The sequence below is a fragment of the Balaenoptera borealis genome (assembly GCF_965194805.1).
Source record: "Balaenoptera borealis genome assembly, chromosome: 5".
NCBI lineage: Eukaryota > Metazoa > Chordata > Mammalia > Artiodactyla > Balaenopteridae > Balaenoptera > Balaenoptera borealis.
This window is the reverse complement of record NC_138862.1, coordinates 136,193,172-136,211,934: the sequence shown is the minus strand read 5'-3', so window position 1 is coordinate 136,211,934 and position 18,763 is coordinate 136,193,172. Positions and strand designations below refer to the sequence as shown.

The window sequence follows — 18,763 nt, the reverse complement described above, 5'->3', positions numbered from 1 at the left end:
TGCTTAGACCAGTGGTCCTATTTGAAGTTACCTCCTTAATGATTTAGAAAATTCAGTGGTAGATTTTACACATGACAAGGGAATGTTTTAGCAAAACAGTTAAGATGTGGTGGTTAAGTAGATTTGAAGACAACAGACTATGATGCTGGTTTAAAAATAGATTTCATAAAAGTTGCTTTAATCTTGTCTAAGGACGTATGACATCCTGCTGATGTGCAGTTGCCCAGTTATCTTACCGCCAAGTTCCATTGAAACACATTCCCCAAGTTGTTGATGACCTCTGAGGTACCGTCCAACTGACATTATGTAAAAATTGTTGATAGCAGTGAGTTTTCAACGCATAAGAATGTGCATTCATTCAAGAATATGTCTTCGTTCCTGACACCTATGTTTCCTGTATTTGTCAAATTTATGCTTATCGAATTATTGTTTGACTAAGGAGTTAAGGCTTTGACATTTGCCTTGCAAGAAAAAAATTGTATTTGCTGACCCTCAAGTTCTCCTTATCAAGGCACCTTTCTCCTTCATCTTTTCCTCCCATCCCATTCTCTATTTTGATGTTTCTGTCCTTGATCAGGTTGTGGATGACTAGAATTGGAATGTGAATTTATGTTTGTAATTATTCAGTTTATAAGTTTTTAAATTGGTTGTCCTACAGAATACTACATAGAAGTAAAATGAATGGTTTTTAAAAAGCAGTATAGCTCTGGTTTTTCATAACCTTGCTTATCATGAACCCTGCCTCATTGATTGTGTCACTTACCGATTTTTTTTTTTTCCCACTCTTCAAGTGTTTATTCCATAATCAGTTAACTGTAGAGGACAGAAACCCAATTGTATATAGGTTGAAAGCAAGAAATATACAATTTCTCACAATATATCCAGTTGTCAACCCAGATAGCTGTCACACCTTTTCCCACCCCACCGTGTACTTTAAATTTTGGGCAGATAAAGAAGATACCCCAAATACTTCTTTCCTTTGTTATGATCACATGTATGTTTTGATTAACAAAATAATTTTAGGGAAGAAAAGACTTTACCTAACTCACAATAAAAGATATCACCTAACTCAGGCATTGTTTTTCTTCATATTTGGAATTCCTCTAGAATTTCAGAATTTGTACATCAAACACACATGCAAGGCCAGTCTGGTTTATTATTTTAAATAATTTGGGAAAATAGCTAACATTATTTGTTACAAATAATTATAAACAAAATAATGTATAAAGTTTTTTAAGTGAATTAGAGTTTCTGAAGTTAATTCTAACATTCACTTTTCCTCGATCAAGGAGGGATTCAGCATTTCTTAGAACAAAAGAATTGTAGCAGTGTGAAATTTTTGAACCGTGGGCAGCACATCCTGGCAGTACCACTTCCAGTGATGTGACCTTGGTCGAATCATTAATATCCTTTGTGCTTCACTTCCCCCACCTGAAATAGGAGTGATACTAAGATTCCACCACACCCACCACTCCGGGCCTTTTTCAAACTGTGGGCATTGAGGTTTCTGTATATTTGTGCTTTATGATATACATACTAAAAAATTAGTTCATAATTTCAAACAGCTGTTTTACTGCCACAGGCTTCAGTTAAACTTAACGCTTGAGTAATAGTTCTACAGAGTAAAGTTGCAAGAGGATATTCAAAATAAAACTAACAATTACATGTTACAGATATAACAAGAATTTTAAATCTCGTGTGTGTTTATTTCAGAGCAAAGATGGAAAAACCCCACTGCACATGACTGCCCTCCACGGTAGATTCTCCAGATCACAAACCATTATCCAGAGTGGTAAAAAGTATTTCTGTTTGTTTTTTTTCTTAAGTGTAGTAAAAGCATCCACATAATGAATGGTATTGAGGAATTGTCATAGCAGTGTACACATTTTTGACATTTGATATCAGAGCTCATGAAAATCAGATAATGAAGAATTTTAAATGCCATGTACATGTATCTTTTGTAATTATGTTTTTCATTTATTTTTGTATTGTTTCCCTTAGATTATAAATATAATTTCTCTAGCAGTTAGTGTTGGCTTTTTTAAAACATGCTAGATAGAAAACTCTGCCTTTCTACTGCAAACTGTATTATATATTAAGAAACTCGGTTGCATTTCTCTTTTCCCTTCTGACTATCTTGAACTATTTTTAGCATTTTCATTTATTTTCTGAACTTGTATTCTTTTGCATTTGAATTAGTACTAGGCAGGCTAAACTTTTAAATAAAAAGAACTTTTGGGTACATTAAAGCAGTGTTTTCACAAGCCATGTTCCAAGGAACTGTTTATTAGTAGTCCTCAAGACAATAGCTGTTCTGATTTTGCAGGGAAAGGGTAGGAATAAGCTCATGATCAAATAATTCATAAAGTATTGCATGCTGTCTTCTTGGTGACACAGAGTGTGCACATTAAAGCCTTGGAAAGTCTCACTCTAAAGAAATGTGTTTGATTTTGTTTAAATACAGTGGTTTCCAAACTTATTGGACGCCCAGAACCCTTTTGTAATTTTTAAATCTGTTAAAATCTTATGCTTAGTTCACAAAATTGCTTTAAGTGTGAAATCTGTAACCCCAGTGCCTGGCCCAGTAAATGTGCTGTGGATGAAATCTGTGGTTAAATTGTTATACCCATTAGTTTGTGCTTGAATTGCATTTTATATCACTTTCCATGTAATGGATTTGACTTGATCGTTACATAGTTCAGTGTCTGATAGTATGTCCTTTATTGCAGGAGCAGTAATCGACTGTGAGGATAAGAATGGCAACACCCCTTTGCACATAGCAGCGAGGTACGGCCATGAGCTGCTAATCAACACTCTAATTACAAGTGGTGCTGACACTGCAAAGTAAGTACTTCCCAAGGTGTTGATGCCTTGTCAGGGAAGCGTGGATTTTGTCCTCAATGTAGTACTAATTGCTTGAGCTTTTTCCTCTTTGTATTGGCGATGTAATAGAATAGAATGTTTAATGTGATTTCATTGGTAAACCAGCATAGGGTATTTTTATATTTTTTTACCCCAGTTCTTTCTAGATTATGAGTAACATATTAAAGTTTCCATGTAAGATTTTGTTTGAAAGATGGATTCTCTTGCATGCTCTGCAGAAAGAAACACCCTACTTTTAAATTGACGTTTATCATTCTTATGTATGTTTTTAAATTTTTATTACCTTTTTATATGTTTATTAACATGTTTTAAATCTTCTATTAAACTTTCTGTAAATGGTATGCTACTGTACACTTTTTTAAACTTTTTTTTTTTTTACATGAAGTTGTTGGTTTAGCCATGTAGATACAAATTTGGGCTTTTTTTTCTCGTCTCTATATGTAACTCTAGTTCATTCATTTTATAAAATTTAATTCTGTTGTAAAGATTTCACAATTTATTCATTCTCATTTACAAACACAAGTTGCTTCCAAGTTTTTACTATTACAAAAGTTACTGCAGTGAACATTCTTAAACATTTTGCCTTGTGGTAATGATTCTCAACATCGGGGCAGGGGGAATGGGTTTTGCTCCTGAGGCAAATGTCTAGAGACATTTTGGTTGTCATCATTTGGGGAGGAGAGTGTTAACTGTCATGCAGTGTGGGTAGAGACCGGGGGCGCTGATGGCCTCTACAGGCACAGGATAACCCAGCCCCCAGCCCCACAGAAAATCCACAGTGACAGTAGTGCTGAGGTGGAAAAGGCCTGCTCTAAGAGGAGAGTAGCTGGATAAGTTAAGTATTGAATAGTTTCTTTTTACTTTATTTAAGTGATTGCATTGTGATGAGGACACTGTCCTGTTCACTTTAGGCGTGGCATACATGGAATGTTCCCCCTCCATTTGGCAGCCTTAAGTGGTTTTTCCGATTGCTGTAGGAAACTTCTTTCTTCTGGTAAGTGGAACCTTCACAGACAGATTATCCCCTTTTACCTCCCCAAACCGCCCCCCGCCATCTCCCATTTTAATACAGTCTCTTTATCCTGCTTTTCCAGAATCACATGTAGATAAGTCCATGTGTGGATCATTTATTAACCCCTCTTAGAATATGTTGGACCCTTTAATTTTAAGATTTGATTTTCTCTTCAGCTCTGGGAAAGGTTTTGTTTTTCCAGTGATTTCCTCCTCTCTCTCTTAGTTGGGGAATGGGGTGTGGAATATTTCTAGAGCAGTCCCTTTGTGTCTAGAAGTAAAATATCTTCATTTGCATGCTTCCTTTTTAAGAGCCAATGGCCAGTTTACAATATCTTCTAGGTTTGTGAAATTATTTATGCCATATCTAATTACTGTCTTAAAATACCACATAGTCAGTTTGAAGCAAAACAGGATCAATAGCTTTCTATAAATATTACTACAAAATTATGATCCTTATTAAATGCATAGAATTATGAAATATGTAAGATTTAATTTTTAATGATATTCTATTTCTTAGCGTGTTAGGAAAGTTGAACAGATTTTGTATATTAATACTCTCGATTGCTGAAAGAATTATGGGAAAGTTTCAGTGAAAATTAACATATTGTGAGACAGACACTTCTGAGTTTTTCTTAATGATATCTTTTAAGTGAGGTAATTGTGTTTTGAATGTTTTAAGTGTATGTGTGTCCACAAGTAATCACATACCCATTTATCTATGAAGGAGAATTCTAAAAACCTCTTCTCAGTATTAATCTGCAAGTATCAAAGCACCTATGGCTTTAAAAAAAAAGTTTTATTAAGAAATAATTCATGTATCATACAATTCACCTGTTTAAAATTTACAATTCAGTGTTTTTTTAAAGTATATTCACAGAGGTATGTAACCATGACTACAATGGGTTTTAGAACATTTTCATCCCCCGCCCCCAAAAAAAAAAACCCCTCATTTTCAGTCAGTTCCCCATTTCCTCCCTCCCCCCAGCCCTAAGCAGTCATTAATCTACTTTCCACCTCTGTAAATTTACCTGTTCTGGACAGTTCATAGAAATGGAATCACCCAAGATGTGGTTTTGTGACTGATTTTTTTCACTTAGAAATGTTCTGAACGGTCATCCAGTGTTATAAACATGTATCGGTACTTTATTTCTTTTTATTGCTGAATAATATTCCATTGTATCCTATGACTTTTAAACAAGTACTCTAGCATTTGTTCTAAAACCCCCAATCCTTTAGTGGTAATTTTTTTTAAAATACTGTACATTATTAATCTATTTTCAATTAATTTTTACCTATTTGTAATTCATAGTTTTGTTTAAGATTGGGGGTGTGTGATTTTTTTTTACATTTTTTTAATGTAATACTCTAATATAAAGTAACTTACCTATACTATTATATAAGATGTATTCATTCTTGTAGGATTTGACATAGATACCCCAGATGATTTTGGCAGGACCTGTCTACATGCAGCTGCAGCTGGAGGGTATGTTAACAAAATTTTTACTTTTTTTAAGAAAAAGGTAGTTGATCGTGGCAGGGTTTTTTTTGTTTCATAAAATATAAATCATAGTGTTTTATTCACTCTGCCCTCATTTGAAAACATGCTTTTATACTTATTTAAACCTACCGATTTCATTATAATTACAATTTCATTACAATTACATCTTCTCAATGTATTTTTCCTGGGTAGGAATTTGGAGTGCCTAAACCTTCTGCTGAACACTGGTGCAGACTTCAACAAAAAGGATAAATTTGGAAGGTAGGGTGTGGTACAGTTCCTCTGTAGAGCCTACTTAATGTTATTTACTTAATGACTTTCTTGACCTTCTATTGTGGCTTCTGAGAGTTAACTGAATAATTCTGCGTCTTTTGCGTTGTGATCATGATTCTTTGAGAGGCCCCAATAAGTAGATAACTTCTGAATATTCATTCTCACCCACAGCCTTCTTCCAGCTGGGCCCCTGCCATAGCCCCAGGCTACCAGCCACAGCTTTACTTTATAAGCACTTCTATACCTCTTGTGATGTCATTCCTCCTCCTCCTCCCATAATTATAGCCATGAAAATATAAAACCACATGGTACCTATGCTCCCTCAAAAAACTCACAAGAGCTGGAGCTCAGTGGTAGTTCTCCATTCCTTCAAGTCATTCTTTTGTTAGAGACTCTGCTGCCTATATTTGGTTCCAGAGCACTAGAAAGAGGGAGGAAACAGGTTACAAATTTATGTGTAATTTTTCTTTCTCCTCTTCTCTAACTCTCTGCACACACCCTGAGCGTGATCCACAGGAAAGCACCTGTGAATGCAGAGTCCCTTTGTAGTCACCCAGCCAATCTGGCAGTCTCACTGTTCAGCCCAGGCCTCATTGTTACTTGCATCTGTGATTGCAGTACTTAAAGCCACCATGATCTATCTACTAAGTTACTTAGAGTAGGAATTGACCCAGAGTCTGTTAGAACCACATAGGAAAGGACAGAATGCAATTTGAAAAATAGAGGTGAGCATGCTGTAGTGTGTACAGAAATCTAAGTATAATGTACACATGAGACTTATAATGTTATAAACTAGTGTTACCTCAATTAAAAAAGAAATAAAGGTGGCAATATGAGCAAAATTGTGTATCAGGAGTTTGAGAATTTTATCAGAGTATATGACAAGAGAGGGTGTGTGTGAATCTGTGTCAGTGCATGGGATTGGGCCAGTGCACAGTAGAATTACGTGTGGTAGGGAATCAGAAGTGCATATAAGAAAAGAAAAGGAAAAACGACTATCTGACCCCATAATTATTTTGAGGAACAGACTGTTCTTATAAGCCTGCTAATTGAAGGAACTAATGACCCACAAAATCAAAAATCACTTTGTTTGACTTTGGCGTGCAGTATTTTTATAGCTAATTTATTTTTATAAGTGTACTTTAATCCAGCATATATTAGTTACTTTGTAGCACTTGATGCATTCTGTACTACAATTAGGGCACATTCTGAGTTTAGAAGGTTGAAAGTAATTCAGGGTTAATTGCATTTTCAAAAATACTATTACTATATTATACTATTACTATATTATACTATATTATACTATTATCCAATAAAGTAAAATAATGCTTCACTGTCATTTCACCAGGTAAATATTTTAGAAAAAATTATACCATGAAGACTCTGGACTAAATTTACCTTCACTTGTCTGTTTTCTTCTTCTTCTGTTTTTTTTTTAATGAAAGGTCATGGATCATCATAGTTTTGTAATCTAAAGACAGAAACTCCTAAACTTAGTAACATTCTTTTTCATTTTCAGTAACTGAGAAGAAATAAGCTACAAATATTCCATCTCTAGAAATTAACAGTTTAGAGTAAACTCTTCAAAATGATGAACAGTCTTTAAAACTATGCATTTTTTGCTTGAGGAATCTGATATTACTGTGCAGCTCTACCATATAGTTGATATAACAGCATTCTTTTTAATGCTTCTGTATTTTTCTTACTCTTTATTCCTCTACTGAGACAGGAACAGAAGCTGCTACCTATGAAACATCTCTATTAGTATAGGGGAAGCTTTGTTAAAATGAAAGTTTTCTCAGATTGCTAATGGCATTAGGGAGGAAAAAAAATAAGTTTTCAAGTTTTGGAGCAGAATATGAAGGATATCTGTAATTCACTCAAAAGACTGGAATTGTTACTGTCTGGGGACCATGAAATGATTTAATTGTGTTCCTATCTTATTTTGTATTCTTAGAGGCTCTTTGCCATCTTAGTTTCTCCTCCAAGCTTTCTGCCTGGCCCTCCGAAAGACTTAGGTATATGGCAGAAATCAATCTCAGGCTTTCTATAAATATTTATAACTGGGTGGATCAACTGTGCTCTTGTTTACTGGTTTCTGTCCCTGACTTTTTTTTTTTTAATTAACTTGGGCAAAAAGATCTCCACTGCACTATGCTGCTGCCAACTGCAACTACCAGTGCCTGTTTGCTCTTGTGGGCTCAGGAGCAAGCGTGAATGACCTTGATGAAAGAGGATGCACACCCTTGCACTATGCAGCTACGTCAGACACAGATGGCAAGTAAGTATCATGTGGTGAGAATGGAGGATTGTTTCTATCTGGCAGTTTTTATAGCAAATTTATATTTCCTTTTTTGTACTTTTTATTATTGATTATCTTTCCCTGATGCTCTAGTAGGGAAAATAAGTTGTTTTCATAATTATTCCTAGTCATCGTTATTACCACCTACTTCTACTCAGCAACCTGCATTATGAACTAATCAGGTAGAAGAAAGATAAAGGTTCCTTTTCGTCCTCCCTTCCAAAAACACATCTTAATATCTATCACCTCCATGTTTTTTCCACCTGGCTTCTTAGAGGCAGCAGTCTTGAGTATATCATAGGGAAAGGGAAAGGCAAGAGGTACACAGACAATGCCATCAGAAGATTGAGCAGAGATTGGAATACCAGTATTCTTCAGAGGTAGAAAGTTCATATTTCCAAGGGATCCCTGTAAATTGGTATTCAAATAGGGAATAATTGAACTGGCAGAATCTGGCACATAGTTGGTACTAAATAGTGCTTAAATAAGTAAATTATATAGATAATGGAGTAGTGAATAAATGTTGTCCAAAAATGACTTAATAAAAACAAAAGAATGAGAGATTTAGAAATTTTCATAATTAATGTTCACCCAAAGATGATCAGACCCATTTATAGTACCTTAATGTATATTGCCTTCTTGGAAGAAAATGAACTCATTAGAGACAGAGAAGAAATCTTCAATGTCTGTGGTATTCCCCATGAGTCTGGGTCAGTGAAGGGTAGGAAAAACAAATAATGGTTTCTGGGGAAAGATTTTATAAAATATACTTCAAGGAAGTTGCATTTAACATAGAACTATTTCCTTGGTTTTTAATGTTTACTTTTTTACCTTCAAAATAAAAAGCATAATTTGATGGTATTACTCACAAATATTAATTTATTATAAATTCTGTAACTAATTTCAAATCCATTTCTGTAAGTAACACTTTGTTATGCTGGATTTGTGGCTAAAATCCTAATCTTGAAAGCATTAGTAAAGTATACTATCAGCCCTTTGTATCTACTGGTTTTGCATCTGCAGATTCAGAGGGTCGACTGTATTTATTGTAGGGCTGTGTTCATTTTTTATAAGGGACTTGAGGGTCCAAGTCTACGGTCTTTGGTATCCTCGAGTACTCTTGGCATCAGTCCCCCTTAGATACCGAAGGATGACCATATTTTCTGTTTGGAGGAGTATATCACTTTATACAATTTCATATATAGCAGAATAGTTAGATATAGATAGGTTTTGGGAGAAGCCAAATTATTTGAAGTATGTTTTTGGATAGTAGAGCTTTAAAGAAAATCTCTGATAGAGACTTTGTAAATCAGAAAATATTTTGGTAAACTTGGGTAAGTAGATTGTCCTCTGATTTATAAATTTTGTAATTTCAGGATTTGATTTATAGATTTTCCTAAAATAGATTATACCCAAAATGACTATCACCATCAGAAGTCCTTTACCAGTGTTCCCATAAACCGTTTATTGGGTACTGCCCAGCATGATCTAAGTAAATTCCACTGAATTCACGTACACACAGACAGAGATTACCCCATCGTCCTCCTGCCCTTATACAATTACATTAAACGTGAATTCTTACGCAGGAACAAAAGAATAACAATGTTCAACCTATAGTGTTTGAGATTTGTGGTTTTATTTTAAGCCAGTCTACTTTTTCTTTAGAAGTATACTTAGTACTAAAGTGAATTAAATTGTTAGTTTTCTCACCTAATATAAACTGTTTTGAGCAATAGTCTAGAGCAGGGGTCCCTAAACCCTGGGCTGTGAACTGGTACTGGTCCGCGGCCTGTTAGGAGCCAGGCCGCAGAGCAGGAGGTGAGTGGCGAGCGAGCGAAGCTTCATCTGCTGCTCCCCATCTCTCGCATTACCGCCTGAACCATCCCCCTACCCCGCCCGCCCCCCGCCCCCCCCCCGCCCCCCGGTCCGTGGAAAAATTGTCTTTCGCAAAACCGGTCCCTGGTGCCAAAAAGGTTGGGGACCGCTTGTCTAGAGATATTTATTACTTAAACACTTAATTCTCAGTATCTCCACAAGCAACCTGATGTACCAGAAAGAACATGAGCTTTATCCAAAAGACCCAGCTGAAATCATGGGGGCTTCATATTATACCTCTTTGAGCCTGAGCAAGTAATTGTTAGGCAAAATCTTCTTTATCTGTAAAATTAGAATGAAGCGTACTTCTTAGAATTGTGGGGAAAACTGAGGGCATGTGTATAAAAGAATCTAGCACTGTTTTTTGGAGCCTCTTTCTTACCTTTGAAGTATCAAAGTCCCAGAGGTCTTGTCTGATGCCATCACTTATAGACTCAGTGATTTGTTCCCTGGGAATCTTCTGGAAACTATTCACTACAGTAACCATTTTAGGATACTAGAGGCATCCTTTCAGTAAGTGATTGTTTTGGAGGCTTAAATAGTAGAATTAAAGAGTTGGTTTATTTTTCTAAACTCCAAGGATTTAATTCCCAGGAATAGGTTGGATAACAAGAGAATCTGGAATAATTCTTTCTGCTGCCAAAGCCAGAGTGAAATATTTTCTAAAAGAAGAAAGAAATTCCCCATGACTTCAAATATTGTTATTCAGTAATGTGTGTTTGTTGGTTTGTTTCTTTAATGATTGTTTAATAATGTCCTGTCAGCATCCCCAGGGAAAGTTGTATATACTTTGGGATTTTTGACACTCTGCCACTGGTTTTCTGCTGTTCAGAAGTGACATAAGTAATTACAATTCTACTCTGCCTTGTGTGCCTGTCTTTACTTCCAGTAAATGTTGGAAAAATACATGAAATCGTTCCTCCTCATTCTCCTCATCCTGCTAGTCGCCCCCATCATCCTGATGCCTACGTTCACTATAGACAGTCATGACTCGGCAAACAAATATACAGTTATTTTCACGGGAGAAACATACTAAATGTATTAAATATTAACAAATAAAGTTCTCTTTGCCATTTGAAGAAAAATAGGACTGGCTATGAGCATGATGGTGAGGACCTACCCCACGCCTGTGTGGTGTGTATAAGAGAAGGGGAAGGCTGGGGTTATTTATTGTGATTACATATAAGGAAGAAATCCTCCTCATGCCTTTTTTTCTGTGATAACTACCATTAACAGAAGTATTTCTATATGTTTATGTAGATCATTTCACATCCCTCACAGTGTAATCAGAGTTATGGACCTGGTAAATGTCTGTCCATAGGCTTTTCTGTGTTCATATGGTTATATATACATGTGTTTATGAATGCATAGATATATTTCACCAAGATACACTTTTATGGAGATAGTTGTTAACAAAAATGGGATCATATTTTGACTTCTAATAGCATTGTTTATTTTTGTCTGTTTTGAACTTTATGTAAATGGAATCATACAGTCTTTTGCTTGGAACTTTTATAATCCTTAGGTTTATTCCTAAGTATTTGATATTTTCATTGCCAAAATAAATCTATCTTTAAATTTCCTTTGTTGTGAAATAGAGAAATATATTTGACTTTTGTATACAACTTTGCATTCAGCAGCCTTGTTAAACCTGTTTTATGTATGCGTGTAAGACAGAACTGGGTTTGATTCTGGCTCTGCCACTTGCTGTGAGACCTTGGGCAGGTTACTTAACCTCTCTGCACGTTTCATCTGTCAAGTGGGAATAATAGTCTGACCTTAACTCATGGCCATATGAGGTACAGAATATCTGAATTGCTTAGAACGATACCTGACACATTGTAATCTTCCTGTAAGGATTAGTTGTATTTTTTTAAGCTATGCTTAATATCTTTTTTGGTCAGTCAGACACTATTGTATACCGTGATGGGGGAGAGTAGAGTTAGGAGGGCCTCTGGTGACAATGCCACATCCTCTGCCCTGGGCCGAGTGATCCTCTCCCAGGGCTCTGACCAGCCGTGGGACACATGGATTTGACTCAGTCTGAACTTGCACCAGAAAAAGTGGTAGGAGTTCATGGGTGGTAGGGGAAGAGTAGGAGAAGTGTAAATAGTTTGAAAATCACTCTGATTTGAATTACATGCTTAATTGGGATGAGGATACTTAATTTGTCTAACAAATGAAGAAAACAAAATATTTAACAGTAAGTTTGGTTTATTACTTAGGTATTTAGCCATAAATATTCCTCCAGATTTTGCATACATGGTTTATTTTAGGGAAATAAGAGAAATTATAGAAAATCCTCGTTTCTTAATTTTCTGCGTTTTATAAAATGAGCGTGTGTTAACTTTACAATGAGCAAAAAAATTTAGGATTGACTCTCTCCCCTTCACCTCATTTGCAAATCAAAAGTGAGGTTCAGATTTTCAAGATCAAGCAATTTTGTGGTTCAGTATTTTATAAACACCCAGGTCAAAGTGTCACTAACTCATTAACCCCTGTGCTAAAGCATTTGTAGCATAGAAAGAACACTTGAAGAGAAGACCCAAGGCCTAGTCCTTGCTTTGCCATATTCTAGCCAGAAGATTGGGAGCAAGTCATTTAATTTTCCTGAATGTCAGTAATTTTTTTCATTTGTTAAAGGTAATGCTTACAAAGTAGTCATGAAAATTCATATTGCTTAGCAAAATTTGAAAGGTGTGGCAATAGAAGTAATTTTATAATTATAAATCAACTCTTAGTCTTTGTTATAGGAGACCAATCATCTAGTAATATGAAGGTAGACAAAGAAATAATATGATTTGATAAGAACTACTGCATGTATTATGGTTGAATTATTTCAAACCATTTAATGTTGTATACTTGCAACTAGTAAATATAAGTAGTGCTTTGAGACTTGCTCTCCTACTTCAGAAGGTAAACATGAACTTACCTACTTGTTTTGCTTTCCTTAAATAAGTCAGTTTTTTTTTTCCCCCAGTACTCATGTATCAGCAAGTTATCTTAAAATAGTTTGTTCCACTGATAGAATCTGTCTTGTATTCAGGTCTCAGTAGGGAGAACTATTTCTGTTTTATCATTCACATCTAGAGAACTTGATTAAAGGTAAAAAGATATTCCCTTGGGTGAAATGTTTCTGCCTTTAAAGCAGTGAGACTGTCCTTCCAGGCCAGCAGGTCTTTCCTTCATCCCAGTGAGGATTGACCTGTGAGCTGGGTACCTAGGAAGACTGTGTACAGAGTCTACACACTGCCTGAAATACTTCCTGGCGTGCCCTCAGAGCTAGTTTAGGAATACCGAGAAACACCAGGCTTGTTCCTTAGAGTCAGATTCGGGTGATGTTGTTTCATCATAGTGATATGCAGTTCATCATAATTTTCACTGCATATAAATATCAAAATCCCGCTTAAAAGGATGAACATTTGCTACCATTAAGGATATTATAATAAATGTAGATTCTGTAAGTAATTCCTAAGAGATCTAAAGTACTTTAAGCAATTAGCATTAAAGAAATAAGGGTTGGCATTGCAAAGAATGGTCCTCATACATATATGATAGAGTTACTGGGTGATCAGTTACATCGCTCCATTGTTCCTTTCCACTTGTTCTTATAACTTCAGTATGCTTTTGGAAACTTGACAAGCAGTATTTGATTATAGATTTCCCCCCCTAGTGGTGGAGTTAGTATTTAGTTAGACATACTGCAATATTAGACAAATTATCACTGAATAATTATGGACTTGGAATTTGAACATGAATGGATTTTAGATTATTTAGTTGAATTCCTACTCCCATCTATCAAATGAATAAACAGAAGCCATTTCACCATAAAGGTGAAATGATTTGCCCAAGATTGCTGGTATCAAACTAACTCTAGCGATAAATCTTTTAATTTCTAATTCAGTACTCTTTTTTTTTTTTTGCTGCCATAACATTTATCAGAATTATAACAAATTGTGAACTTTATAGTCCTTTTATTTAAAAAAAATTTTTTTAACATCTTTATTGGAGTATAATTGCTTTACAATGGTGTGTTAGTTTCTGCTCTATAACAAAGTGAATCAGCTATACGTATATATATATATCCCCATATCTCTTCCCTCTTGCGTCTCCCTCCCACCCTCCCTATCCCACCCCTCTAAGTGGTCGCAAAGCACCGAGCTGATCTCCCTGTGCTGTGCGGCTGCTTCCCACTAGCTATGTGTTTTACATTTGGTAGTGTATATATGTCAGTGTTACTCTCTCACTTCGTCCCAGCTTACCCTTCCCCTCCCCCGTGTCCTCAAGTCCATTCTCTATGTCTGTGTCTTTATTCCTGTCCTGCCCCTAGGTTCATCAGAACCAATTTTTTTTAAGATTCCATATATATGTGTTAGCATACGGTATTTGTTTTTCTCTTTCTACGATGAGGTATCACCTCACACCAGTCAGAATGGCCATCATCAAAAAATCTTACAGTTCTTTTAAAATTACTTTCCTCATATTTTAATAGCACAGGAATGAAGTGTATTTCCCATGGGAAGGTCTTTCGTGTTACCTACATACCACTTTTACATTGTTCCCACACTTTTCAGGTCTCTAATGCAAGATCCTTGAATTCTGACCTTGGTTTTGGGAGATATTTTTACATCCTTTCTTGAGCTTCCTAATGAGATATACTAACTATGTATTCCAGAAAGATTGGATGCTCCCCACCACTAAGAGTTTAATCCTGTCAAACGTTGTTTGAGTTGACTAGCTGGTGCCATGAATATAGACTGTGTACGAAACAGTCTTCAGGTATACTGTGCTTGCTGACAGACTGTGGATAAAGAAGATTCTCTTATGAACATTTTGTTTGTACTTTTATGATACTTACAGTCAATATCATTTAAATGACAAATGTATGTAGTGTAGATGTGTTTATGATTTTTACATTACTCAAATGTAAGAAAAATTTCCAGTTTTGAGTTTGTCTCTGTTTTTATCATTGGTTAAAATGCAGGATTTAGAATTATGAATATGTCTTACTATAATAGGTGCCTGGAATACTTATTAAGAAATGATGCAAATCCAGGGATCCGGGACAAGCAAGGATACAATGCAGTTCATTATTCAGCTGCATATGGTCACCGTCTGTGTCTTCAGCTGGTAAGATTCCTGATTTCTTGTGGAAGGACCTATGTAAGTTTATATTCTAATAATGTAATGACAGAATAAATGGATCAAGAAACAAACGCCTTTTAACATTTTTATAATCCCTATCCCTCCTAAATTCATACTTGCCTCACTAAGCTTTCTCTCATTCCCTGTTCCCTTTCACAGAGAAAGGAGGAAATTAGATCTCTGGAGAGGGCTCCCTTAGAGTCCCCCATGTCCATGGAGCATTCACTGCCCCTGCCCCTTTAAATGTTTTCCAGAATGTTTTAAAGAACTGTAACTATGTCATATGTGAGAAATACATGTTCCTGTGAGAGAAAGCTTCCCCCTTTGTATTCAGGAATTCAGAAAGACCCAGTCTTCTGTCAGTCTCTCCTGACAAGGGAGACTCATCTTCTGCAAAGGAACTTTTTATTTCAACTGTGGTCTCATTCCTGAATGTATACACCATTCACCCCACTTTGCCAAACCAAAGGGAGAGTAAAAGACAAGTTAAATGATTCTGAAGTGTGTAGCACATGCTTCACATTAGAGGTTTCTTCATTTAGACCTACTTATAAATTATATTAACATTGCTTCCCTTAAAGGGGAAATAAAATTCAAGGAGGGTGGGTATAAAAGATAGAAAAAAGAGGTTGACATACTTAATATAGCATTTAGAACCCTGCTACAGAAGTAATATTTCCTTAGTTTATTATGGTATCTGTAGACTAAAATCTGAGACCCATGTGTATAGATTTGTGGTCTATTATATTGTACAGTTGTTTACTTAAAAGACTTCATTTTTGGAGGCAAAGGAAGCACAAGTTCAGAATAGAATTTAACAAAGCCCTATGTAAATAGAGACATGTAGTTAACATTTATCTCTTTACTGTATATGACTGCTTCCTCAACTAAGTATTTTTATTTTAAATTTTATTTCAGATTGCAAGTGAAACTCCTTTAGATGTTGTAAGTATTAATTAGTCAGTTTTCCCCCTAATATTGATTATTTAAATATTTGCTCTCACTAGAGCTGGAGCCTGTCTTACACATTCCTGGGAACAAAGATAGTGACAGAAATCATGTTTGCAGGGGGAGGGAAAGTTCTTACTTGGTGGTAATTAAATGGCATTTCTCTCAAACTCTAAGTTTATAGCCCTCTCTCAAAGCTCTTAGTATGTGGTCCTTACTACATTTTCAGGATAATCCATTCCATAAGGTTGCTGAATTTAGTTTTCATAATATAATGGTCTGGGATTTTAAAATTCATATTCAAGTATCAGTTTATACTCTAAAATGGATTTGAACTTGGGGGAGGGGGACCAGGAATAACTGCTGTGATATGTCTAAAAGTACCATTTCTGACACTTAAAATTCTTTTCTATCTCAGTTAATGGAAACCTCGGGAACAGACATGCTGAGTGATTCAGACAATAGAGCAACAATAAGCCCTTTACACTTGGCTGTGAGTATTGCCTTCACAGCCAACTTGATGGCTCGTTTACTGAAATGTCTCATATCTGTGTTGACTCAAACTAGTACCCAGAACTTTTGGTCCATATAATGATGATCATGGAGTTAAAACTGTAAGAACTTTCTTAACTCAGAGAATTCTTGAATGTACTTTTGTTTCGTTTGTTTGTTTGTCTTAAAAAAAAAGGCCGGGGGGTTTGAGCTTCCCACAAGGCCTGCTCTAAGGAGAGAATATGCCTGAGATGTGAATTTTAAAATGACCCACCCTAGTGGAATGGCTTCTGACTTCTTAAGCAGATGATATAAGAACTGTAATTTCTGTGGTATTTCTACAACTTTTTGCTTACTTTGTGATTTTGGGGTGCTAAGTTTGTGTTCACTGGTCCTTCACTTGCTCATGCTATAGGATTTAACTACATGGTCTGTAATGTTCCTTCTAGCTTCAGATGCCTCTGAATTTTTCCTCTTAATGTCCGTCACTAAGAGAAGATTAGAAGAGAGTGTGACAATTCTTTAAGTCAAATATGGAAATGAATTACCTTAGGAAATTTCAAGCAGAGCCCAATCTAGTTCTTTCTGCGCTGAAAGAAGAATTTATCTTTGAAATAAAGCATGTTGTGGGGAGCTGGGGGACTTTGAGAATCGGGAGAATTGGGTACTGTCACTATTTGTGAGACCTCTGATTTTAAGTATAGTAAAATGCTTATAAGGGTCTCTACTTAGGTTAATGTGTATCACAAGTTCAATGATCCATTTAATTGTTTCTTCTCACATATACTATTATTTTTTATTTTAATATTCTCCTGGCATATTTTCTAACACTGACACATGTACACTGAATTTTCTGCTTTGTCTTTCTCCCCCTTTCTCCCCAGCAGTACTTCCTACCATGCTCTAAATAACTAAGAAGACATGCTGAAGCTTCCTTTTTCCTTGCCCTTTGGGTCTTTGGAAATACTATCTACTCTCCCAGACTTGCATAATAAATAAGTCATCTGGAAGTGCAAAGCTAGCATGGAGAAAATAGCTATTTTACTATGGGTGGCAAGAAATGACGTCTGAGCAGATGACTAGGCAGTTCTTCCTGCATCATTATCATCATTCTTATAATAATAGCGCCTCATCTCTTGAACACTTACTAGGTGCCAGACTAAGCACTTTGCCAAGTTTTTGAATGCATTATCTCAAAAACTTCAGTTTTTTTAACTAGTTATTTTACTCCATGGCTATTGGGAATAGTGCTGTTATTAACATGGGTGTGCTAAATAGTGTTTTTAAGCTGAAATGGAAACAATTTTGTGATTTCATAATTAGGCTTAATGAAATGTGGTTATACCACCACTCTTGCATTTTGTATCCATCCCTAGGAGGTTTTTCAGAAATTACTGAAGTGATTTTTCTCCTTCCAAACTCTCCCAATCCAGGATGACTTGATGCAGTAAAAACGCGCTGGCTTGAGGACTCAGGAAACTGGCCTTGGTCCTGCCTTCGCACATACTAGGCCTCTAAGCCTCTTGTCCCAGTCCAGTCAGAGCCATCGTGAGGGGAAGATTACCCTGTGGCAGATTACCCTGTCTCTAGCCGTCCTTATTTTCCCTCTGCTTCTTTTTATACCACCTTCTGCATAGACTGTGCTTCTCACAGTTCATTTTTAATAGCATAATTTTGTTGACCTGGTATTGAGGAACAAGGTTAGATGTGCTCCTCAGACAGTAGAGCTCAGAGATCTCTAGTCACTTTAACTTTGAGGGAGTCAGAAACATCAAGAGGTCAGTAAGGCCCAGAGCAGCTTCACCTCCTGCTGGTACTTTCTGACATTTCCCACAAGAAGTGGCTTTACAGCCCTTTGGTACATTGCGGGCCCCTCTTTCTAGCTAAGTATCTCTTTTTAGAAGCAGGTGACATTTAGCACAAATATGGTAGAATTTTATATTTTTCAATTCCCTAATGAAAAGTTCACATATGATCATTTACAGTTTGCCTATATGTGCTAAGCTGCAGGTCTGAACGGTATCAGAAAATGACTTGTCCCTTAGCTAAAAGGGGTGGCATGAGTGAACCAGAGGAGACATTCCTTCCCCATCAGAACTGTGTCGTTATTGCCTTATGTCCTGCTCAGCATCTAGTCCAATAAGAGTAATAGATGTTCAGTTGACATGTTGGTTTTTGAAATGAATTCTCTGGAAAGCAGACTGTGTAAAGAAGGGGATTTCAGTCGGTCGGGTTTCAGACAAATTTCTCAATCTTCTTGCTCTGCTGTACAGCTAGGACAGTGCATAGCACATGGTAGTTTTTCAAGCAGGGCTCAGTCTAAATATTTTTTA

General features: G+C 36.1%; 1 protein-coding gene across 8 annotated transcripts in view; it reads left to right on the top strand.

The window, feature by feature from the left end:
* Window positions 1-18,763, top strand: part of ANKRD28 (ankyrin repeat domain 28) — a 176,079-nt gene that overhangs the window by 136,804 nt on the left and 20,512 nt on the right. For 6 of the 8 annotated variants that reach the window (XM_082392645.1, XM_082392644.1, XM_082392643.1 and 3 more), the window contains 9 exons: window positions 1,714-1,792; window positions 2,730-2,844; window positions 3,795-3,877; window positions 5,317-5,380; window positions 5,588-5,656; window positions 7,809-7,949; window positions 14,864-14,975; window positions 15,909-15,935; window positions 16,357-16,431. In XM_082392645.1, coding sequence (XP_082248771.1) covers window positions 1,714-1,792; window positions 2,730-2,844; window positions 3,795-3,877; window positions 5,317-5,380; window positions 5,588-5,656; window positions 7,809-7,949; window positions 14,864-14,975; window positions 15,909-15,935; window positions 16,357-16,431 — 765 coding nt within the window. The remainder of the gene's footprint in view (window positions 1-1,713; window positions 1,793-2,729; window positions 2,845-3,794; window positions 3,878-5,316; window positions 5,381-5,587; window positions 5,657-7,808; window positions 7,950-14,863; window positions 14,976-15,908; window positions 15,936-16,356; window positions 16,432-18,763) is intronic. The other 2 variants (XM_082392642.1, XM_082392641.1) reach the window with 2 other exon arrangements.